The sequence below is a fragment of the Mastomys coucha genome, unplaced genomic scaffold (genome assembly GCF_008632895.1).
Source record: "Mastomys coucha isolate ucsf_1 unplaced genomic scaffold, UCSF_Mcou_1 pScaffold20, whole genome shotgun sequence".
Lineage (NCBI taxonomy): Eukaryota > Metazoa > Chordata > Mammalia > Rodentia > Muridae > Mastomys > Mastomys coucha.
Genome location: NW_022196903.1, coordinates 17,283,542 through 17,308,560, shown reverse-complemented (window position 1 = coordinate 17,308,560; position 25,019 = coordinate 17,283,542). Strand labels below are relative to the sequence as shown.

Genomic DNA, 25,019 nt, shown 5'->3' with positions numbered 1-25,019 from the left:
TTTCAAACCCTGCTACCACTTGTACTTGCTGTCTCACCTTCTGCCTGCCCTGGGTTGGTGAATAGTATCAGCAGGCTTCCTGATGGCCAGGCCAGCCTCACACTCCTGCTGCCATGCATCCCTTGCCATGATAGACTGTGTTCCCTCTGGAAGTATAGGTCAAGAACACTCTTCCCTGACTTAGGTTGCTCTCTGTCACGGTGGGTGTTCTTATCAAATAACTAATACCCTTCCTAGAAAAGGAAGCAGGAGCCCTTCTCAAATCTCCTCTCACTTTCCCATCACAGATGGCTTGTACATCCCGAGTCCCTGGCAGAAAGAAGGCCGAAGGCTGCAATAACAAGGGGAATAACCCTACATTAGGTCTTAATTATCCCTGAGCATCATTTGCCTAAAAGAACTTAGGGAAGTTTCTTCGATGTGATAAAGAGCCTGGACTCTAGAAAAGACAGTATCTTAGACAGAAAGAAAGGAAGCACTTGGAACTGCCAACAGTGATCCTTGTGAATTTAATCTGAACCTATGTAACTCCACCTTGAAAAACAGAAGCAGGAAAATCACTAAGGCCATGTAGATGCTCCCATCAGAACAATGTAGTTATCACAAATGAAAACCTGATTTCCAAACTGGGAAATACAGTTAATAAGACGAATACTCAGTCATCTACACCTTTTCACACCCCGATATAGGAAAATGCAATACTCACATCTTGGTTATCACATCCCACCATCTCTCCATAGGATACCTGGTTGAAAGAAAATTAGATAAACATTATAATTATGTGACAAGCATTAATATAAACCAGGTGTTTATAATATCAGAGAAGCAAGAGAAACTCACTAAACATACACTTAAGATGAAGTTGAGAATGTGGTAGTTTTTGTTGTTGTCATTCCTAAAAGACTATGAGAACGGGAAGAGGATCTGTTCACAAACCACCCACTCTTGGGAAGTCTGAAAGGGCTCACTAGGAAAGTCACTCTAATCAAGAGCCTGACATGTAGTGGTGGTGCCATCTGATTGACTCTACTCCCCCTTGGGTCACTTCTGCATCAATAGATCATTTCAGTAAATCTACCTAGACATTAGGTGTTTTCATCAATGAATCCACATAGTTTTTTGGGATAGGGTCTCTCAAAATATTAACAGTGTATATAATAACAACAATACAAAATACAGCCAAAATGGAAGTAAATTTAGAAGAATATATAATGGTTTTTAGAAGGCCTCAGTACTAAAGCCAACTAAAATGATCATATGATACAAAACTTTCAAACTGGCACATGGTTTTTAAGAGAAAATAATACTCAGTGCTGGACTGGGCTTTAGAAAATATTATACATATCAATTTTAGGTAATACAGTTTTAGAATTATCTTGGTAGACTATATCAAACATTTATAACATCATTGCATTTAAATGGATGACAAATTTAGTATGAAAGAAATTACATTAAAAATAATGTTTATTATAATTATAAATATAATAATCTAAATATAATTATAAATATTATAATCTAAAAGAAAAGAGAATTATAATCTACAGCTAGATATGGACTAGATAAATTATGATACAAAGTACAAGAGCTAACTTTGAAAAAATTGTAAAAAGAACATTTTTTAGTAAGCAAATGATAGGTATAAAAAAGTATATATTGTTACTATTACTATCAAACTCCTAGTCATAAAAAAGTACCACATTCATATATATTATTTGTACATCTCTGTAATGGAATGAATGTCTACACCTCTCCAAAATTCCTACTTTGAAGCCATTACCCCCTCTAACTGAAGCCTAGGCTTGTTAGAAGTAGTTATAGTTAAGCAAAGCTTGAATCTGATAGTTCCAGTGGTTATCTGAGAAGAAACACAGAAGAAGTTGGCACATGCTTGTCTAACTGCACGGTATGATCTTCCTCTCTCTGACTGACAAATACTCAGTAAGAATGCACACTGCCTTTAAACTCAAAAAGTGGCCTTACTAGGCAGCTAGTCAACTAGCACCTTAATCATGGATCTCCCAGTCTCCAAAATCACAAGGAGATGGATTTCTGCTCTGTAAGCCACATGCCCAGTGGCATATTATATCATGTATGCAGTGTGACATCAAAATGTTTCACCATAGGTTGTATGGGAAAGTTGACATTACATGTAATTCACGATTCCTTATATTCTTGGTATTTATAGCAATTATACTGCTTTTATAAGGCAAAAATGATATAAATAAATCATTTTTGATTTTAGCTAGAATAAAAATGCGCTGATTTTGAAACAGTTATCGTGTTTCTTGTTTCTTCAGACTGCACTTTTATAGACATGCAGTAGACTTTTACCTGATTACAGATGCAATACCGAGGTTCATTTGGGTCATAAGTCCAATCGACTTGACTGTTGGAATCAGATTCGGGCACTACCGTTGCTTGCTGGGAAACTTCTTGTACTACAGTTGAAGACGATGAACACAGAGATAAGGAGGAAGAGGACGACGACGAGGAGGAGGATGACGATTGCTGGCTTGAAGACTTGGTGTTGTTTCTGAAAATTAAAGGCAGATCAGCTGCATTTGCTCCATGGGGAGATTCCCTGAGAGTGACTCCTAGTCACTGACACTGAAGGAAAGGACACACTGAGGTCTGGCCCTATGTTTACAATTTTTGTTTTCTGGAAAATAAGTTCCTTTAAGAAGGAAAGATTCTTAAAATCTTCTATTTAAACTAAATAGAAGAAAATTTTCTTAAAATGTTTCCAACTTTTAAAAATAATTTCTAAATTAAGATTACTATCTACTGTTGACTTAAAATTTTTGGTAGTGTTCAAGAATAATAATTATACTATCTCACATTGTTAATGTTTTTACAGTAAATTGAAGAGTTATCATCAAAAACCTAAGTACAAATATATGAAAGTATTTGGTAAAGTCCTAAAATCAGCTAGCATGTGCCCTATGCCTATCAAGTATAGAACATGGATCTGAGAGTATAAGAATTCACAAACTGTTTACGCAAACTCTATTCTAGAGTACTAACATGCAGAAACTTACTATAAGGAGTTCAACTAAATGTGGGCAATTCATATCAATTTTAAGATGTATAATAGTTCTGTGGATACTTTAAATTGATCACTCATTTGGAGATTTTGTAGAGAATACATTTAAAATAAAGTTAAAATGCATTATTATATAACTATCTCTTTGGCCTCTCATTTGCACCTTTTTTCCCCTTCACACACAGGGTCTCTGTTGCAGGCCTGGCTGCCCTGACCTCCCTACGTAGGTTAGGCTGGCCTTGAGTTTGAGGTAATCCCCCTGCCTTGCAAGTGCTAGGCTTACAAATGAACACCATCATCCCTGGCTTGAATTTTCAGTATGTATAAATACCCAGTGTAGTCATTATCTTAGATGAGCAAGGCACATGATTAAGTTTTCATTTCTGTAGTTCACATAATCGCCCTAAGTCTCTCACATACTAGGTATAGGGACATTGTCATATAATCAGTTTTAGGAATATAGGCAAAAATTCAGATACTTCATTATTAGTCAAAACAAAAAATCTTGTGTAAAAAACCTCCTGGGATATAATTTGCAGTTTATATTAATTTACTATTAAACACCTAAACTAAATATAGAAATAGTGTCACAAAATGATTTATCTGAAAGAACAAAAGAAAGTAAAAATAAGTCACTTATATACAAACTGAGAACAATTACAAATGACTCTAACACTTGAAAGACTTCCTGCCTTCAAGGCAAGGCAGTGCAAAGAGGTGACTGCTGACCCCAGTGTTCAGCCTGGGCCACTGCACCCTGCCTTGGTTAATCCCTGGAGACATGATTGATATGTTCCACACAAACAATACTGAACAAAGATACACACTACCACAGGGCAACTTACTTGCTCTTCCTGCCACTGCGAGAGTCGGCGGCTGAGGAGCTGGCATTCTGTGTTAAGGTTGTCATGAGTGCTGATGAGGAGGAATAGCCAGCTGTTTCTCTGGGCATGGAAAATTCTTTTCCCAGCTGGAAGTCATTGTTCTTAAATGCTTCATAACTGGCTTTTAAACTCGATGTTCTTCGCCCTTCTTTCATCTTAAGTAGACATGTATTGACAACATCAATATATGTAAATATGTATTTTCTCTTTTAAGTGTTACACATTATGGTTATTTAAGTTGTGGAAAAATTCAAAATCATTTTTATGATAAACTGAGAATAAACATGGGAAATGGAATGTCTTAACTCACACTATGTGCAAACTACAGAAATGAGCTAACTGCAGCCAACACAGACGGAAGCCCAATGGTACAGAAAGAACAGATATTGTCCTCATGATGACAAGAAGGTAACTTGTGCACTAACTGGGAGAAGGGTCAATGTGTGACTACATGATGCATCACTCTGTACCCAACAACTTCTCTGCATTATTAATAAAACACAATCTAGCCTAAAAGTACAACTTCAAACTCAAACCACATGATGTCTGAAAGCTCTGCCAACACCTAGCGGTTCCTACTGAGGTCTGCCAATGACGGGAACCAAGTGTAGTATCTGCCTCTACCCTCCAACTATTATTACCTGTGCTGTTGCTTGCACGGCCTGAGCAGCTGCCATGGTGATGGCCCCTGCACCAGCCCCTGATGATAATGAACCAATGTTGTAGGAGGCCAGGGGTTGGGACGAGTTCACGTTGTAAGCATTGTTGCAGGAAGCTGTGGAATTATTATTTCGACAACCTATAAAGAAATAAAAATGGTTGCAGAGAACACAATGTTACTGAGATTTAAAATAAATATTTCACCATCTATAATGATTAAATTTAAACTCTTCATATACTCTAGGGATTGAATCAACTGAAAAATACAAGGCAATTTTCCTTTCTTTCTTGTCCACATGTACACCTTAAACAGGCAGCATGTATGAATTATAATCTTGAGTGCTCCTCTATCCCTTACTCCAACACAAACAAAACAAAAAATTACCACTTTCAAGAAAACAAACTTACCCAGCGTGTTCTCCTTAGAAGCATCAGATGTAAGGGTGGACAGGAGAGCTTCAGATTTGAATTTCTTTTCGGGGATATGGTCTGCTGCTGTATGATGAGAAGTTGGATTATATTTCCTTTCTGAATAAAAAGAAAGAATTCACAAATTTCAAACTTCAGGGGACTATAGAGAGGAATACTTCCACCCCTTTATAAACTGGTACAGTTTATGATCTAGGTTCCTTGTAAAATGGACCATTTATGCTCACTAAGTAGGGGACAAACAAACAGCCTTTGGTCATGTGTTTCACTGAGAGAACAGATATTTCAAGCATTTTAGAAACTAGGAGGAAAAAAACTAAAGACAATCTACGATGCACTACAGTTTCACATATACCACGAGAGAAAGTCCATTTTAATATATTGCCTACCATTTTGAATAGCTTTCAATTTACCCCTCTTTCCTACTGAACTGACTTGTCAAAAAGAATGTAGCAACATCAATAATTCCGTTTCACTAACTCAGTAATAACAAGATTTTATCACATGACAAACATCAGACAAGCACCAAGAGGCCAGGCTGAAAGAAACAGGTCTCCATGCACAAGTACACAGTTCAAGTTGCTTATAATGCTCCCTAGAGCTGTCTTATATACTTGGCCACTGTGTTTATAGAACAGACTCCCTGTTCCCAAAGTAAGTATGTGTTGCCTAAATGGAAAAGTCTACAAGTAAATTGTGATAAAAAAAAAAAAAGCCTACTTTTAAAAAGGGAAAGGAAAGGATGTTTCTCATTTGGTTATGTAGAGCTAAGAAAAGAGAACATGAAGGTCACATTTACAGTTTTAAACTGTACTTGAACCAGACTTACTTTCCACGGGAGTATGTGAATGAGCATGGTGATTGTTCACTGGCTGCGAAGGAGCATCTAATTCCAAAGATCCTAGAGAGAGGGGGCACAGAGACAAGCCAGGGTTAAATGTCACCATACAACTCTCCACTTCAACTAACCACAAACCATATGTCCCCTCACAGATGGCTGCCAAATTCTGGTACATATGTATATCATTTTAGACAATCATGTAGAGAGTTACTATCTTCAATCTCATCCTGAACAATCCTCTCTCTAAGGAGGAATACTCATTTCTCAGTATTCATCTTAAGTACACAACAGGTCAAAACATGCTAATATCTAATTAGAGAATCTTTGATGCTGGGTGCCACATAAATAGGAAAAAGGACATGACAACTCTATTAATGGTGAGATCTAAAAAATTCAATTTAGCAACAAAATTGAAAGCCTTTTAATATGCAATCCTAAAGGTCGAGGTGATGGGGATATTATTGCATACACAGAAATTCAATCACAAAAATTAATTGTGATACTGACAACTCCAAAAAAAGAGCTTAGGGCTTTGCTTGAAAAAAGTAAAGGGTGTAATTCCTAATACCAAGCTTTAAAACACTTCTAAAGAAATTCTATGAATTTATTAATGACTGGTTGAGATAAAATGATGTCAGGATGGAACAGTTTTCATGTGATCCAGTTCTATTTCATGTGTCTGGATCCTTAGAGTGGATGTGTTATCAGCTTTCCTGCATCAGTGGGAAGGGAGGCATGCCTTACACACAGCCACCAACAGCATTTCCAAAAGAAAAAACCTTCAAAGGTAGTCATACCATATTTCCTTTTGTTCCCCGTATCTATTATTCTTAGAGATGTTTCCTCCAGGATAAAAGGATCACCAATAGAGAAGATAATTATGTGAAGCAATGATCTACTTCTAAATTTAAAATTGCAATTCTCACTAACAGACACATGCCTGGCTTGGGTACCCTGTAGTCATGAAACCCACTATCTGGATAGAAACAGAACAAGTTCTGGCTAGTGAATGTACTGAGGAATGAGGGCTGTTGGAACACTAACTGAACTCTCACAGAAATCACCCTCAGGACTAACTTGGTTCTCTTAACACTCAGTGACTACCTCCTCTGACCCTACCAACTTTTAGCTCACCTATTTAGCTAGAAAAGATGTTAAATTGGTTAAAAACAACTCAACCTTGCTCACATTTTTGAGGAAGTCTCTGTAGTTAAGCCCAGGAAATATTTGGTACTAAGTTTAAGCACATCAAGTTGAATCTTGTAACAACAACAAAAAATATTAAGATGACTTCCTCTGATCAGAGGTTTTGAAAAGACTTCCTAGTATAAAAGGAAGTGTTAGGGAACCAGTGGAAATCTCAGTTCCCACAGGTGAGGCAGAGATTTAAGAAGTTCCTAGCAGGGAAAACCCAACCTCCTCCAAGCTGAAGCACACAGGACAGGCTAGATTTGTTTCTCACTTTGGACACTTGCACATTTTTGTCTCTTTCTTCTGACTCCTGACCAGATTAGCATATATGGATATTAAACATACACAGAGTGTGCAATATGGATGCACATGCTCAGAATCACAGTAGTCTAGAGGCTGGGGCAGCAAGCTTTATAGAGCAAGGTCCCATCGCAAAAGTGAAAACAATACAAAGTGGAAAGACTTTGTACGCTATGTTCATAAAGAGGGAGCCGACGGACAGCCTGCACATTTCTTTCAGTGTTTATGACCAAGACTTCAATGCCAGCCTAGAAGGCTACCATTCACCTAAGGGCGTATATGATCTGACAGGCTTCTGTGAGAAAACTACTCTCCAAGGGAATAGAAACCCATAAATTTTACTTACGCCTCTCCAGTATTTCTGTAATTCCAGCATTATCAGCTTCCAGCTCCATTTTAAACTTAGCCAGTTCCTGATCCAGCTTTCTCAAGTGGCGATCTACCTGTTTCAAAATAAATAAATAAATAAATAAGTAAATAAATAAATAAAAACATAATACCAAAATCTGGGGCCCAGCTTAATGAAGAACTTTAATATTTGTTTCTTTTAATGAGTCTGCTTCCTATCTTTAGGCAAGCCAATCAACTTGCATCTTAGGGTACTGGGTTAATACTCCTCCAACCTTATTTTTAAGAAACCATATCTCAAATCTGTTAGAAAATGTCTGGGACCGATTTTCAGAAGAGGGGCTATGAGAATCAAAGTTAGTACAGGGCCGGAGAACAGCAACTTCTCAAAACTTGCCTCAGTTACCTTCTGTCTGAACTCTATCCTGGAGCCATCCACACTGCCATACAGAACTGCCTTAGACTAACAGAGGGAAGATACTCCAGCCAACAAAGGCAGAGATTTAATCAGTGCTACACGGCAGAAAGTGGACCATTGTTACTGCACACATTAATGAAAAGGCTTAAACAAAAGGGAATTTTAACTAAAAATCTACATTTTCTTGAAAAAGCTTGGCTTAGTTATGGCAAATTTTTATTTTATCATCTACTTATAAATCTTTTCAATAACAGGAAAACTATGACACTTTCAATTAGTAGTGTCAAAATATATTTATAAGATTAATGTCAAACATTGTTATCTTTCCAAACCTACTATATTAAAGATAAATAAATATCCATCACATTCTTTAAAAGATATTTTTATTACAATACTTTTACAGTACAATATTTTGAAAATCTAGCCTGACTGGATCAGTGTTAAGACTAAGGACACTAGGAGATGGAGAAATGGCTCAGCTAGAAGGTTAGACATGCTTATTCTCTTACAGAACACCAGAGGTTAGGTTCCCATCACCCACATGGGATGGCTCACAATAACTTTTGGCCCCAGATGCAGGGGTTCCACTTCAGCCTCCACAGGCACTGTTCTCATATGCACAGACCCACCCGTATAACAGACAAACAAGAATATGCATAATTAAAATACAAAAGAAAATCTCAAAAAAACCAAATGAGTTGCTGGGCGTGGTAGTGTATGCATGTACTTGGGAAATAAGAGGTGCACGGGGATCTCTGTGAGTTCCAGGCCAGCATAGTCTACATAGTTCCAGACAAGCCAGAGCTACACGGTGAAACGTTAAAACTAACACTCACTCTCTTCTTCTCTCCCTCTCCCGACCTGCCTGCCTCTCTCAAGAAATAACAAACCCTGCAACCAGGACTACAATGTTCTACAATGTATAAAATGAAAAGCAAACTTTCAGAAAGTTGTTCAATTAAGTACTTTGTTTCTAACATGAACAGGAGGAAGACAAAAGCAACCAAAGAAAAACATGCAGGTCAGATGCTACCTACTAAGGCCAGGTAACACTGCCCTGTGCTTTAGATGCCTTAGTTACTTTTCTGTTGCTGTGATAAAATGCCACGACCAAGAGCAACTTTAGGGGTAGTTTATTTTAATTTATGACTTTTAGTCCATTGTTCTAGAAGTCAGGGTAGAAACTCAAGAGGCAGGAGCTAATGCAGAGGTCATAGAGGAATACTGCTTATTGGCTTGTTCTTCATGGCTTCTTCAGCCTGCTTTCATACAGTACTCAGGAGAGGGCTCTCCCACATACATCAATTAAGAAAATGTGCCAGTCTTGCTGCAGTAGTTTGAATAAAAATGGCACTACATTTGGTTCATCTATTTGAAGGCTTAGTCACCAGGGAGTGGAACTGTTAGAGAAGGATTAGGAGGCATGGCCTTGTTGGAGTATATGTGGGCTCTTATTGTAGGAAGTCTGTCACTGGGATTAAGCTTAAGGTTTCAAAAGCTCATGCCAGGCCCAGAGTCTCCCTCTCTCTCTCTGCCTACTGATCAGAATGTAGCTCTCAGCTACTGCTCTAGCGTCCTTCCTGTGTACTGATATACTTCTTGACATAAGAATAGAATAAACCTCAAAAAGGGTTTTCTATGATAACAGTTGTCTTGGTCCTGGTGTATCTTCACATAGAGACCTTTATTCATAAGCCAGTCTGGTGGGAATATTTTCTCAATTGAGGTTTACTTTTCCAAGATGATTCCAGCTTGTACCAGGGTGACATAAAAATAGCTAGGACAGATGATCTCACCCTAAAATTTAAGGCAATCCTCTTTCCATTAGAAAAGAGAAAGCAAAGTAAAGCAAAACAAACAAAACCACTCCTACCTCTGCCTCCCCCCGCCCCCCAAAAAAACCTACTGGCTCAGATGACTTAAGTAACATGCCCAAGATTATACAGTTTTTGTATTATAGACTTAAGATTTAATTATCTATATATAGTAGATAATGAATGCATCCTCATTTATATATAATACTTTCTGAAGCTCTGTTACAGGAATAAACTGTTCTTTTTTCTTTTTAAATGTAAAGACACATAATATAAATAAAAAACTAGTAATAATGTCCTATTGCTTATATTTTGTATGTTAGCAATAATACTCAATATATTTCTTTATGATTTCTCAGTCACTTAAAGCCTAGTTATCATTTAATATTTACATACAAATTACTCTTCAGAATTTGGCAGAAGTCACAGTTGCAATATTTAAAGCCTACTGAAGTCATATGTTTGGGACAGTTACTCCACAGATAACTTTTGAGCATTCCCTAATAACATCTTTCTTTCAAAAAAAGAATGACTACAAAATTCCATTATTCATCAGTATATTGTCTCTTTCATGGTCAAAATTTAATCTTAAGGGAACTCAGAATAATTAAATATAGTCATTCTAAAACACCACAATGAAATCCTTCTACCAATTTATCTAAAATTAAACTTACAATAAACATTGAGTTTCTAGTATTACTTGGTGCTAATGGATGGCATGTGAAGACTGGGAAAAAAATCCCAGGCTTCACAGAAATTAGAATTTAGCCAACAAATCAAAATTCATAAAATTTTTAACATAATAAAGACAATACTCCAGAAGATACAATGTAAACACAGCAAAGGGAGTGGTTCTGCAGCACAAGAATAAAAGGTACAGCAATGTGATCCTCGGCTGTGGTAGACACAAAGGCAGGAACGACTAAGTGAAGAGCACACTGCATTTTAATAGATGGAAAAGGGTAATCACAAAAATGTAGATAGTCAAACAGTATGTTCTGAGCAAAAGAAAGAATGGTCTAGTCTGTAACACAAAGAACAGAGGGGAAGAATGCTGGAATCTCGCTGGGAGGGTGGTCTAAAGTGATATGAAGGAGTTCTCCCCACACCAAACACTTAATTCATCCCAACTCTCAACTTAAAATTGTTTTACTAAATATATTATTGATGAAGTTCACTAGATGACTCAGAAGAAGCAATAGAATTCAAAGAATTAAAAATCTTCAAAACTAATTTCCTACCTCAGCAGGCAGAGCAGCCATAATCACCCTGAGGGTGACAGCTCTGGAAATGGCTTTTTGATTCAAAAGCAACTAATTACTTTTTAAGCAAGTCTTAGAAAATGTGAATTATTTTTCTTAAATGTATTATTGTTACACTTACTAAAATAAAATTAGAAGTCAAAGAATAAGTTGACCAGATGATTAAACTTTGGCTAAAACCCCCAAGATACAGCTATACAAACAATAGTGGAAAACTATAAAAAGAGATAAATTCACTGAAATCTCATACCTTTCTTCAACCCACATGAATGGAAGGATCTGCTCTTGCTAATCATTGCCATGAGCACACAGGAGTCAGGTAAGCAAGGTCTTAGATTTTTCCCACCCCTCTACACATTCTTGAACTTGTAAGGGTGGTTTATAGTAATAAAGAGGATATAAGCCTACTTAGGAGAGATAGTGTGTTTGTCACAAATTCCAAATTCAAAGTTAAGAACAGAGCCCTACTGATTAGCTCCTCACCTAATGGCAATAAATGCTATCCACAAAAGCTCCCCTTCTACAGCTCCAAATCATTCTGTAACCCCAACCACAATGGCTAAATTCAAACTACTGTCCTTTTCCAGAACTTTTCTGAGGCAAAGAAATATTACTTGGCATGTTCATGAAAATAAAGAATTTAGCCACACTTGGCCTCTTTGTATAAAACAACAAAAAACCCATTTCTTAATATTTACGAGTTCAAATATTTTATTTTTCTCTATTGAATCTCTCAGTTATTCAGTGTTCAGATTTTACAATGTGTCAGTGATGGACCTACATTAAATTAACATATAACTTTTAAAAAGTTTCTACATGATCGATTGCTTCCCAGATAGTTGAATTTTCCAATTTAGACATCTAGCTTGATCTTAAAGAATGAGTGTTTATTTGTTAGGTCCTAAGAGAAAATCCATAGCAATAGCAGATAAATTTTACCCATGAAAGGATTTTGCTGTAATAAAGAAAGTGAACTGGTAGTGGTGTGTGTGGGGGGGATAATGACATCAAAGTATCCTCTGATAAGTCATAAAATGGTTCTTTACATCTCTAAATTCTATGACTAGATGAAAATGTGAACTATTCTGTCTTTGGCTTAACCAAGTACTTGAGGCCCTGGAACATAAGCTTCATCTAACTATCATTCTACAAGACAGCAGGGACTGAAGACAAATCAAAAGGTCAGACTCACATAATATTACTCCTTATTTAGAGTATCAGGTGAGAACTCTCAAATATATGGGCAGAATGTGGGTCTGAGGTTCAATCACCTCAGGTGCAGGCCGGGATATATAAACAGAAGCAAATTCAAGAGTGTTGAGCAAGGCCAGACTATGAAAAGCACTCAAGCATCAACTAAAAGCTATAATTTTGGCAGAGTGCATATAAATCAACTTTATTGGGTATTGCAATGTAAAATTTTTTAGATAGTGGTATTTGATTAAGGAACACAAATAAGTGTTTAATGACTGTTTATATATTAGGTTTTAGGAAATTATCTAACAAGGTAACTTTTTGTTTTGTTTTTAGATGTTTCTTATTCATAGAGGTACAATATGGTTTCTTTCCTTAATAAATGACATAACCAGTGTAGTGTTGGTCAAAGGAATACATTCATTTACTACTGATGTTAAAAGCAAATAAAATGTTACAATGTGAGAAAGCATAACGAAATCCTATTTTATACAAAACACTGAAACATGAAGTCTGACGACAGACAGGTTCAGTGCCTCTTATAGGAAATGTCTACACAGGATTGCAGAGGTGTTTCAGATTTCAAATGGTTTCAGATTTGGGGAGCTTTACATAAACCAATGAGATATCCTGAGGACAGAATCAAGCTCAACATAAGTTTTCATCTTATAGATACATAATCTAAAGGGAATATCCGTATCCAGCTTTGCCGGTAGCCTGTTAAGATATGAAATAAAATCAGATATGATATTTTCTATGAGTAGCATCATGTCAACACCCACAAAGCTTCATTTCTGGGGACCATTTCATATTTTGAACCTTCAGATTAGTAAAGTCTACTCAATTATTATACAAGCCTGGAGAGGTCGGAAGCCAACTTATGAGAGTGAGTTCATTCCTCTCACCAAATGGGTCCAAGGCATAAAATTCAGGTTGTCTGTCAGGTTCAGGAGCAGGTGCCAAGACAAAGATTTAGTATTTTCAAATGCCTCTTTTCGCAGAACAAATCTGCAACTCTTCCTTTAGAAGAACTCTCTCACAATTAGCATAGGCATTAGAAAAAATAAATTATCTAAACTGAAGAAACTAAACGAAACCATGGGAGCATATTGAAAAGAATACTAAAAAGAACTGAGCAAAGACAGGATCAAGAAGGAGCCTGCAGAACACATTAAACTAAGTCTGGAACAAAATACCAATAGATTTCAATCAAGGCCACAGCATGACGACTGTGTACTTTAGAATAAGCATGATAGATTTATCAACTGGAGTCGGGCACCCCACAGTCACTCATTCTCAGTTGTGGATCTCTGCAAGTCTCCATGTGCTCTACAGAGCTTCTTGGATGAGGAGTAAAAGCTATACTATCTGTGGGTTTATAGGTAAGTATTAAAAATATAACTATAAATTATGCTGGTTTAGGAAAATGGTAGCAGTAGGGTCTCTAGGGTCTCTAACCTGTCCAGCCATTAGTATGTGGACAGGTTTACTGCATCAGGCATGGATTTCCTCCTAAAGAGCAAGCCCTGAATCCAATAAGACAGCTATTAGTTACTCCCAAGATAAAAGAGTCACTATTACAGCACTGGGGATATCCTGCTATGCCAGTCATTGTTATGGTTGGTAAGCCTTAAAGCTCTGTAGGACTTGGGGACTCAGGAAAAATCATGGAAAAGGGGGTGGGTGGAAAGATTTTTAAGTGCCAGAGGACCAGGACACCTAATGGTAGATGTCTTCAACACATAACAGGGAAGCTGCACCCATGAAATTTCAACAATATGATTGCTTAAGAAAATCTGCATAAACACCAACTGTCATGCTAATATACATAGAGAAGTTTCACAACCCCTAGATGAAGAGCTATAGGAAATCAACAGCTGGTGAGAGAAGAATCAGTTTTCTTCTAGGATGAGCTCCTGGTTGGTTATTCAATCCCAGTTGTTAGCTCTAAGATATGTATATATGAGCAGTGATAAATAGAGCCAGTATCAGATCTCTCCCTTACACACACACACACACACACAGAGAGAGAGAGAGAGAGAGAGAGAGAGAGAGAGAATCATTAGATGATAAGTAGGTAAATAGGTAGATAGATGGTAGATTGATCACACATATATGTGAACATATATAACTGTAATAATTACAAAGTGGTCATAGATGTATAAGGCAATGGGGGAACATGGGAGGATAACATGGAGAAAAAAGAAGGGCAGAAATGATGAAAATACAGTATTCATGTTTGAAATTCTCAAAAATGTTATATTTTAAAAAAGAATAAACATGACAAATCAAAGTTGAAACACCATTTAGAAAAGCTACTCTACTCTTTTCAGTAAGTTATGAATATATTAGAGGGTTTAGGCACTAGAAATGGTGCAAACAGAGTTTCTAGAGGCCAGCAATGCTCTTTATTTTTCTAGAATATGGTTACAAAGTACATGCATTAGTTAAAATGTACATTACAGTTTAGTGCATATATACTGTAATCTTTCTGATTACAATTCCATTTTTAAGAAGTACTAGAACTACAGCAGGTTAAGCAAATGGCAAAATTACTTGTGAGTAAAACGATCAGTCCATGGTGATGAAGTAGAAGACAGGTGGGAAGGAGGATAGGAGAACTTTTAGTGTCCCAGTGTGAGAAAGCACAGATTGGTGGATCCTCTGAGATGAAGAGATGGGGAAAAGTGAAAGACAGGACAGTCTCAGATAATATGATTCAGCAACTCAGAAATGCTCATGCCTAAAGAATTGCTGTCTAGTTTATAAAACTAAGAGACCAGGTGGGAAAGTAACTGAGAAGGGCTTCTCTACTTGTGTGGAAGGTATGTGGGTAGGAAATACAAAGAGCATCTGACCCAACAACTTATTGTATGATACAGTAACTGATCTTCCTTGCCCTCTTGACAGAGAATTAAGAGAGGGTAAAAAATTATCCTTGAGCAATCCTTGAAGAATAAGAAAGAATAAGGGTGAAGGACAGAACCCAAGGAACACCATCATTATGACATTAGAGACCAAGAAAGGCCACAAAGGTGGGAACGTTTTCATACAGCCTTCAAGTAACAATACATGAGCAAGAATGCCAATGGAAAGAGAATGGTCAGCAGCATTGATGGGACAATGTGGGCCTAGTGGATCAAATAAGGAAGTTATCAATCAACTGACTTCTCGGGAACTGGCAGAGAGAATACAAACTGCGAAGGATTTAGGAATCATCTGAAGATGAAAGAACATCAAAAAGCCTGAATGAGAAACTCAAGAAAGACTGTTTTAGAACAGTACTTGTTTGGGTGCCTGTCTAAGTGTCTTTAAAAGATAAGGAAAAAGTGAATACTTAAATGCTGTGGTACACAACCAGAAGACAAGAAAAATAAAGAAAAGAAAGTAATGTCTGAAGATAAAGAATAGAATGCATATGTGATATAGCCACATCAAAGATGGTATGGAATGGATAGGAACAGTAGTAAAAGTGAACACTCCTAAGTTCAAGCCTAGCCTGGAACATAAAGAGATCCCTGAGATCCCTGAGATAGAGAGATAAAGGTACAATAGACAGGCTGAAGGGGGTGGTGGTGGAGGAATAAGAAGTAAGTAAAGCTACAGACAGAGATGACAGTTGTATACCTGACAGGTAGAGATAATGGCATAGCAAAAATTGCAAAAAATGGTCACTAAGAAGCCTCAAACTACATTCTTGTCTAGGAAAGGCAAGATCACATGACCAGAGATTGTATGTTTGTAGAAAAGGGCATTGTTTTGGAAATAACCACGGGGAAGAACAGAAAAGAAACAGATTCCATTCAAATGCAAGTACTAATGCACAAAGTCTAATGAAAGGATCCAAATAAAGGTGAGGCCAACAAGTCTGCAGAGGCGCCACCCTCCCAGCTGCAATCCCACTAGAATCTCAGATTTAAAAAAAAAAATTTTTTTTTAAAAAAGGATGGTAAAGTAGAAGGAAATGAAGCACAAATCCAAGAGTTACTTCAGTGGTGGAGAAACTCCACATGATGCTCCAGTTCAGCAGGTGGAAAGTGGAGGGGAGCAGACTTTACAGAAGACACAATAGCTACCAGGTAAGATGGCTCACAGGAGAACAAATAGGAATAAGGGCCCTGTTTCTTAAGGAACGAAGGGCACTGTTACAGAAGTCATTAAAAGCTGTAAACAGTGAAAAGCGGAAGAAATATAAAGATCATTAAATTTCCAAAGGGGATTTTTGAATGCAGGGGTTAGGGAGATGACTCAATGGTTAGGAGCATACACTGCTTTCCAGGGGACATGTTTGGTTCCCAGCTCACGTCAGCCTGTCTTCAACTCCAAAGGCTCTAAAATCTTCTTCTCAACTCCACAGTTGCCTTGTATGATCACCCCCTCCCTGCCCCCTCTCTCCTCTCTCTATCTGCATATAGATATCTCTCACATGTACACACACACACACACACACACACACAAACACAAATACAGAAAACTGTACTTCTGATGTACTATAATATACATAAAAACATATATGTGTAATATTCAAACACTTGATCTCTGTTGCTTAAGGGTAAAAACAATGAAAACCCTTGCTTTATGTTTTTAAAACACATGCACTAGTGATAGTAGGAACTCTAACTTAGTACCTACTCACCAACGTTCCCCTATGATCCCTAAAATCCCTAGACAGAAGTATCAAGCTAGAATTGAGCTGGAGGCCTTCCCAGTGCCAGAGGACACTATGCAAACTGCTGTAGGAGAAAAGTCATCAACAGTGTTTACCCAACTGTAAGTCATGTGGTGTGACAACCTGCCAGGCAAGATGAGCCCTCTGGTTCAAAGATGCCTTGATGTTATGGGAGTAACAGACAGCTTTCTGATTGGATTTGAAGCCCATTCCACAGGACGGAACTCATACCTAAGTACTATAAACCTGGTCAAATGCTCATGGCTGGGGAGGCCAAAGACCCTAAAGGAAAACATACTACTATGTTTTTTGCTAAATGGTCATGTCACATTTCCTTGTAAATGCTCAAGTTTCTATGTACAAGTTAGTGCACTCCTCAGCCTGAGTCAGAGAAGCCTTCTTATTACAGTAATGTAGCAGTTAATGCAGAGAAGTGTAACTAGTCAAGATGCCAAGAACATGGGATGGGGTGTGTTCAGCCCTAAGTGGAGATCCACATAATCCACATACAAGGCCTGAGGAATATCCCAGTTCAGCCACAGGTGGGGAGATGTGAAGCCAAGAACATATCTTCTGGACTTCATAGCACTGTACTGGTGAAGTCACTGTAGCTGTGGTTACTTGCACAAGATTGAGCCTGCCAACATTTCATCACGGATAAGAGGGACCTATGAGGTTGCCCCCTTCCTGATGGTCCACTATCAGTTATGGTGACTCAGGGGATGGGGTGCCACTTTCTTCAGGCTGGAGTCTTTGAGAAGTTGCCCATGCTCCAGGAAATACCCTCCCACCCATGTCGGTGCAAAGAACTCTAACTAAAGTGGGTCACACTGGAAGAGAAGATGTGAAAGGGGGAGGACGGCTTCCTGAGAAGACTGTCTCAGCAGGAGGTGGGATGAGAGGGGACCGATGAGTGAAAGTGAGTAAAATTCATTCTACACAGGTGATGTAACTGTCGAAGGTAAAAATAAGTAAAAGAATAAGAAGACTACCCCTCGTCTGTGAGATGTACCATCAGTACTAAGTTGGTAGTTACTTACCTTTGGTAACTCAGACCCTAAGCATTTTCAGAAGCCTCAGATCAGTAAGCACTGGGTTTTCAAGAGAGCTCCACTTTTGTTTTCTACATCAGTTTATTTACATCTGTCCCTTTCAACAAGTGTTGGTTTAGCAAGATTAAAAAATTAATTAAAAATTTCACTACATAAAAATCCCATACTTTCTTCTCTGATACTATTTTTTAGTTTAATGCAAGCATTTGCATCATCATATATAAGGTGGGCAACTTTTGTCCTAGCTAGCTTTAACTGTCAACTTGAGCCTAGAGTCACCTGAGAGGGAAACAGCCTGATCAAACAAACATGTAGGCATGTCTGAAGGGCTGTGTGCGCGCGCGCGTGTGTGTGTGTGTGTGTGTGTGTGTGTGTGTGTGTGTGTGTGTGTATGTGTGTGTGTGTGTGTGTGTGTAGTGATTGTTAAGTGATGTGAAAGGGTCCAGTCCACTGTGGGTGCTACCATTTCTTGGGCAGGTGACTCTGGGATGTATGACCCAGCGCGTAGAGTTCCTTCATGGTTTATATTCCACTTCCTGTCCCACTTTTCTCAACAAGGAACTGTAACCTATAAGCTGAAACAAATCTTTTCTTCCTCTAAGTTGTTTCTGGTTAGAGTACTGTACACCAGTAAGAGATGAAATTAGAAGACTTCTATAATATGTCATGTTCACTAACAACTTTATATTTGCATGTATCTTTCAATGGAAAACTGTATCTAGAAGATACTGCAAAGCCAAGAAAGATACAAAATGTCAAAATTCAAGCCAACCAAATTGAACATGGACTTACTCTGAAACAAAAAGAGATTATTTTTCCTAAAATACACAAGAAGAAGAAGCTTTGCATTAAAAACAGATGCTTCCTATCATCTGGTAATGACATCATGACATCATTCTGAGAAGCACATGTAAGTGTATCTCTCGGTGATTTCAAACTTTTGGAATTACTCTTGCAAGAAAGAAACACCTTTTTTTTCCTTTTCTTTTCTTTTTATTAAAAATTTTTTACATACATTTCACCATATTCTTTCTCCTCCCATCTCCTCTCCTCCCAGATTCTCCCCCCATCCCTACCCACCCAACTTCATATTCTCTCTCTCAAACAACAACAAAAACATAAAGCAAAAACCCAAAAAACAGAAGTTAAAACAAATAATTAAAAAAAGAAGTAGGACAAAAATACCAAAACAAAAAGCACACACTTAACACAGAGTCTGCTTTATGTCTTATCTTTAGGTGTGTGTAACCTGAAGTGCCCAGTTATGTACCTGACCCAGGTGATGTCAACTGCGTATTAGCATCCTCTAGGTAAACGGTGACACAAGAAGCCCGCTTTCTCATTTTAGACCACTGAGGACTCTCACTAACACAGTACTCTTAATCACATTAGTATGTGATTGTTAGAAACAACTGCAAAATGGGAGAATGGGGTTAATCAAATAAAACCATTTCTAATGTAAAAATATCACCCACAAACAGTAGTCTTCACTGAAATGTGTGGCTCTTGACTTACTAACTAAACACTGTGAACTTCTATGACTCTTCCCCAAGGAAACCAAGATACAGACGCTGAACTCTCAAATTAAATATGATCAAGAGAGCAACACTTCAGTTTACACTTAAGCTAATAAAATAAAGTCCAGAATTCTAGCACACACAGCACAATATGCACACTTTTACTTACCAAATCATAAATTTGGTTTGCCAACTGTACTTTCTCATCTGCATCCTCCAAAGCTTTATAGTAGTCCTAAAGAAAAAATACTTTCATTTTAAGCACTGGCAACTTTAGCATACACACATAATATACATCTATATTCCTGCTTTGTCATTACTATACCTTGTTATCACTTGCTCATCTCATATTAGCAATAACAAGACTCCAGGGTAGGGATGGTTGGGAGATCATTAGAAATGAAGTACAATGTCAAAAATTAAAAGATACTCAGAAACCTCACAAAACACATATATAAAATAAAATTATGGCAAGTTCACCCTCTTTCCTAGGAAGTTATGAAAGAACAAAAGAATGCTAAGAGTTAGCTAATGTATAAAACACAGATCACTCCACTTTTACAATGTGAAAAAAAATCTTATGTGTGTAAGAGTGTTGCCTAAATGTATATTTGTGTACCACTTGCCCACAGAAGTTAGAAGAGGGCATCAGATTCCCTTGAATTGCAGTTATGCATGGTTATGAACCATCATGTGGGTGCTGGGAATAAAACCTGGTCTTCTAAAAGAATAGCCAGTGCTCTTCATCATTGAGCCATATCTCCTGACCCAATTTTTACAGCAAAAATACAGCCATAGAAAGGATTTTGATCTGCAGGTTTCTGCTGTCCAACTGGCAAACAGTTCTAGTTTTAAATTAGAAATAAATTAATACCACCTAAATTATAGTTTATATTTCTCCATATTAATTTTTAAAAAAACAAAAGTTATTTTTCAAAAAAGAAAAAAGTATCCTATGTGCTTCCACAGACAACTAGACTTTTGGGGGGTATGTTCAAATTGTGCTGCATAAAAAACCTTTTAGTTGAAAGGGATGGGCAGTGAACTCTGGATTTACATACGCAAGCTCTAACCTCCTTCGTACCTGGGTATTTTTATAAGCCAGGACCACTTCTCTTAGGAATGCTGGTTTACTCGCCTCCTAACAGACAATCTTTCTTATAGATGGAAGAATAAATAACACAATTGAAATTTTCAGTTCCAAAATTAATGTTTCTGTATATCCCTGAAAACTTTTTATAAAGGTTGGGTGTAAGGACTTATTCTTCCTAATATTAAAAGACTTGACCCAAGTCACACAGCTACATGGCAGTGAGGATCAAAGCCAAATCTTTGAAGTTGTGTTCCACTGCACTGTTAAAGACACCAGATCCCTAGTTCACAGCACTAGTGAGTTTATCTAATCTGTAATCTGATCTGTAGGACAGCCTTAAGTCTCAGAAAGAATTACAGGAAGCTCTAAACCAGGGCTTCGCTACCTTCCCAATGCTGTGACCCTTTATCACAGGTCCTCGTGCTGTGGACAGCCTCAGCCATAAAATTATTTACAAATCATAATGTGTTTTCCGATGGTTTTAGGAGACACTGTGAAAGGGTCATTTGCTCCTTGAGTTGAGAGCTGCTGCTCTAGAATATACCAAGCACCCCAAAGTCCCTCATAAGTTCCCTCACTCCATATCCAGGTATCTACGTAATTTCACTATCTCTCCCAGAGGGTCCCAATGTGACTGACAAGTATCCAAGGCATTGCACTTACTTTTTTGATGGATGCCATCTGTTCTTCTCGCCACTCGGGTTTATTCTTCTTTGCATTCATAAAGAATTCACTGACTCTTTGTTCTAGTTGATCCATTGCATCTGACACAATAAAACATTTCATACTTAGCCGACCAAACTGCTTTGATTTGAGGGGAAAAAAAAGACATCTGACAACATGTACTGTCTTAGCTTGCTAACGGCTTATACACATTTTGTTCTATAAGTAGTGATATCTTGATTACCTTAGTTTTTAAAATCTGCAATATTCTGAACTGACTTTGCTATTTCAAAACAGTTGCCAATAATCAAGGTAGAGTCAAGCGCACAGACAAGAATCTATGCCACAACCTGCACTGAAATCAAAGCTAATGGCATTAAGTCAGCTGGTTATGGCAATCAGAGCTGCTTACTGACAGTAGTGCTGGAAAGTTCTCATACTTCTTTTAATAAAAATAGTGATGTCAGAGTCAACATTTGCTACATAGCACAAAGTACCTCACCACACCCTCTCATAGGAAGGGATGACACATGTGACTACCTGCTCACTCAAGACACCATTTATTCACTCAACATGCATTTATTGTACGTAAGGGTTTACCAAAGCCCAAGTCAAAACTAATGACCTCAGTGGATGACTGCTAAAAAATAGATAAAAGGGATTTTGTTTTGATGGAAATGGAGAAAAACTTGTCCACTATAGTCATCATTTAAGCAACTTCAGTGCAGGGTGGTTTTTTTAAAAAAGATGCGGAGACATTCTAGTTAATCTTGATTTTTAAAACACAATTTACTTTCAGCTGCTTGCTGACATTAGACATGTTGATACTTTTGTTAATGCATACTCACTTTGTTTCAGAACACTCCAGGATTACAAAAGAAGTAAACTTGAAACATTGTCATATGTATAGACTAAATCCAAACTATCCCAGAATTTTAAAAAATTGAATGATTGACAATGTTTTAAATTATCCTTTATTCTAAATCTATTTGTAATGGGTATTATACATCCTAATTACCTATATTATTTTAAATCCTCAGAAGACTGTTTAAAAAACAAAACAAAACAAAACAAAACAAAAGCAAGCCCCTAAGGCATCGATGCAGACATTAAAGATAAGGAACTGGAGTCACCTGAGAGTGAACCCAAATCTGTCTGCCACCAAGCTCTACTCAATCCCTCTGGAATGTGCCTCAGCAGATGTTTACTACTGCAACTACCTTAAAGTTAAAAAAAAAGGCATACCTATTCTAGTCACAGATTTATGATAGGCTATAGGGCAATGCAACCCAAGAGATGACCCAGAGACTTAAATGAGAAAAGTATAGTAGGGGACAAAAGGTACAGAAATGAGGGGCAGAGAGCCGCAGAGGACCGAGAATGAAAAGAACAAGCCCTTAGCAAACTCAAGTTACCTTTGAGCCTCTTCCAGTCTGGCTTTTTCAAAAGAACAAGGTTCATTTTGGAAATAAGTCACACATAAAACTGCCAAGCACTGACAGAACAGTCAAAGCTAGCAAGGCCTGTAAATCCCAGCACTGGGCAGGCAGAAGCAGGAAGATCAGGAGATTAGAGCTCGCCTAGGATACATAAGTATGAGATCAGCCTGAACTTCGTTGACTGTGTTTACATAGGAAAGCCTATCAAATGTCTATATTTTTCTACAGAGCAAGCAGATGATTCCCTTAAAATCCGATCTCTCCCATTCATTTTTTGGCTGAGGAAATGACCACGCAGTTGACAGCTCTAAGTGTCTTCCATTAATATGCAACTTGTCAAAGTTCGGCCTTCCAAGTTCACTAGGGTCCCTAAATAGCTGCCCAGAACCTGCCATTCTATGTCTTTGCTCTTGAGAAATTCGGAATGTAATGAACTTTTAAGTCTGAATGCAGAACTCCAAGTTCCACATCCAGGCTCAGGTGCAAACCTTCTGAAAATCACGCGAGTTTCCACTGCGGTGCAGTGTCGTCATCTCCATGCAGTACACAAACACTGTGTTTGCTGTGCCCCGCGTGTTAACGGTATGCTGTGCCTGCCGCCTCCTTGTAACAGCCTGAAAAAAGTAGCGCGGAGGACCCGCCAGGCGATGCCCGAGGGAGGCCGGGGCTGCGCGGGGCCGTGGAGACGCGCCACTTACTCTGCACCTGCAGATCCATCTCGCGCATCTCCGTGAAGCGGTCCCGCAGGTCCATCGGAAGCTGCTCAATCACTGTCAAAGGCACAGTCCGTCAGAGGGCGGGGCCAACGGCGAAGGTACGCGCTGGCGTCACGCGTGCGTGTGTGCGTGCGTGCGTGCGTGAGGGGGGGCGGCTCACAACGAGGCTGCCAGTTACCGTGAGAAAGAAACATCCCCCGCTCCCCCTCCCTCCCGCCATCCCGCCCGCCCGGCCACTCGCGCTCCCGCCCGCCGCCGATCCCGCCCGCCGCGTCGCCGGCGCCGCGCACTCACTTTCCAAATAGTCCTCTAGGTACAACATTGCGGCCCTGACTGCTGCGGAGGCGAACGGGTCCAGGGGTTTATTTGTGTCACTCGCTGTCGCCGGAGTTTTGTCCCTTCCAATATGGCGCCTCCGCTAGCAGCACCCGCTCGACTCCGGCAAAGGGAAAAAAAAAAAAAAAAAGCAAAAAAAAAAAAAAGGCTCCACTTTGGCGCCTGACGGCGCTTGCCTCACTGCCGCCCGCTGTTGCCATTGGCTGTCTGAAGCGATGACGTCAACCGGCCGGTGCGGATCTCCGCGGTGTTCTGGGAAATGTAGTCTTCTTTTTCCCCGAGCGTAGCCATTAGTGCGGGTGTCTCTTAGAGTGGCAACTACAGAAACCACACGCCTGCGCGAAACGGGCACGCCAGAATCCGAAATGCGGTGCCTCTGTTTATTTGTTGATTTCTTGCATGGGGAATGACGGGAGTTGTATGCGCCTGCCTGACACAACTAGGAACAACTTTTCACCTGTTCAGTGCTGTGATTCCAAGCCCGCCGTTTGTGAGTCATGGATTTCTGGCTGTGCTAGGCAAATAGCAAAGATTCCAAACGCTAGAATAATCGGCTAAGTTCGGAAAATTCAGATGGTTTAGAACAGAACTCGCTGCTGGAATTTATCTCCATTATTCACTCCTGGTAAATAAACGGGACAAGTGATTGGTGTCCCTGCAACGTTAAGATAATTTATAGTGAGACTGGAGAGAATGTGCGTTTCCCAAATTAAAAGATACCCAAAATAGTATACAGTAGCCAGTTACGTTTTGCGGTGTATCTTGTGTTCATTGTAAGACAACTGTTCTAATGCATCTGCAATACATAAATAAATAAATAAATAACGACCAACCATAAATTATGGTGATTTAATGCATTGCTGACATATACTAACAATGTTTTAAATTTATGTTGTGTAAATAGCTGGGTTAAGGTTTATAGTTCTGGGCAGGCTCTTTTAATATTCCTAGGAAATGTTCGTTGGTGGTATAATTAGTGTATCATAGCCCCGTTTCATCTTAAAATGCCTTTCATAAAAATCCGTGCACTAAGTAAATGCTTCTGTGTTTTGGGGAAAATGATCCCTTCTTAGACTAACTGGTGGACTGCAAAGGCACACTCCTGTAATTCCCTTACTGGGAGAGTTGAGACAGTAGGATCAGGAGTGTG

At 38.6% G+C, this 25,019-nt stretch overlaps 1 protein-coding gene across 3 annotated transcripts in view; it reads right to left on the bottom strand.

Annotated features, from left to right (window-relative positions):
• The window catches only part of Ing3 (inhibitor of growth family member 3), a 27,822-nt gene extending 3,452 nt beyond the window's left edge, over positions 1–24,370 (bottom strand). Inside the window, exons 1-11 of one of the 3 annotated variants that reach the window (XM_031381256.1) lie at positions 23,828–24,370; positions 23,516–23,587; positions 21,379–21,479; positions 19,792–19,857; positions 7,695–7,791; positions 5,846–5,917; positions 4,996–5,082; positions 4,569–4,726; positions 3,889–4,082; positions 2,332–2,533; positions 707–745 (exon numbers count right to left, since the gene is read on the bottom strand). In XM_031381256.1, coding sequence (XP_031237116.1) covers positions 707–745; positions 2,332–2,533; positions 3,889–4,082; positions 4,569–4,726; positions 4,996–5,082; positions 5,846–5,917; positions 7,695–7,791; positions 19,792–19,857; positions 21,379–21,479; positions 23,516–23,587; positions 23,828–23,855 — 1,116 coding nt within the window. In that variant the 5' untranslated portion in view covers positions 23,856–24,370. Of the gene's footprint in view, positions 1–706; positions 746–2,331; positions 2,534–3,888; positions 4,083–4,568; positions 4,727–4,995; positions 5,116–5,845; positions 5,918–7,694; positions 7,792–19,791; positions 19,858–21,378; positions 21,480–23,515; positions 23,588–23,827 lie in introns of all 3 variants that reach the window. The other 2 variants (XM_031381255.1, XM_031381257.1) reach the window with 2 other exon arrangements.
• Positions 24,371–25,019: the final 649 nt, after the last annotated feature.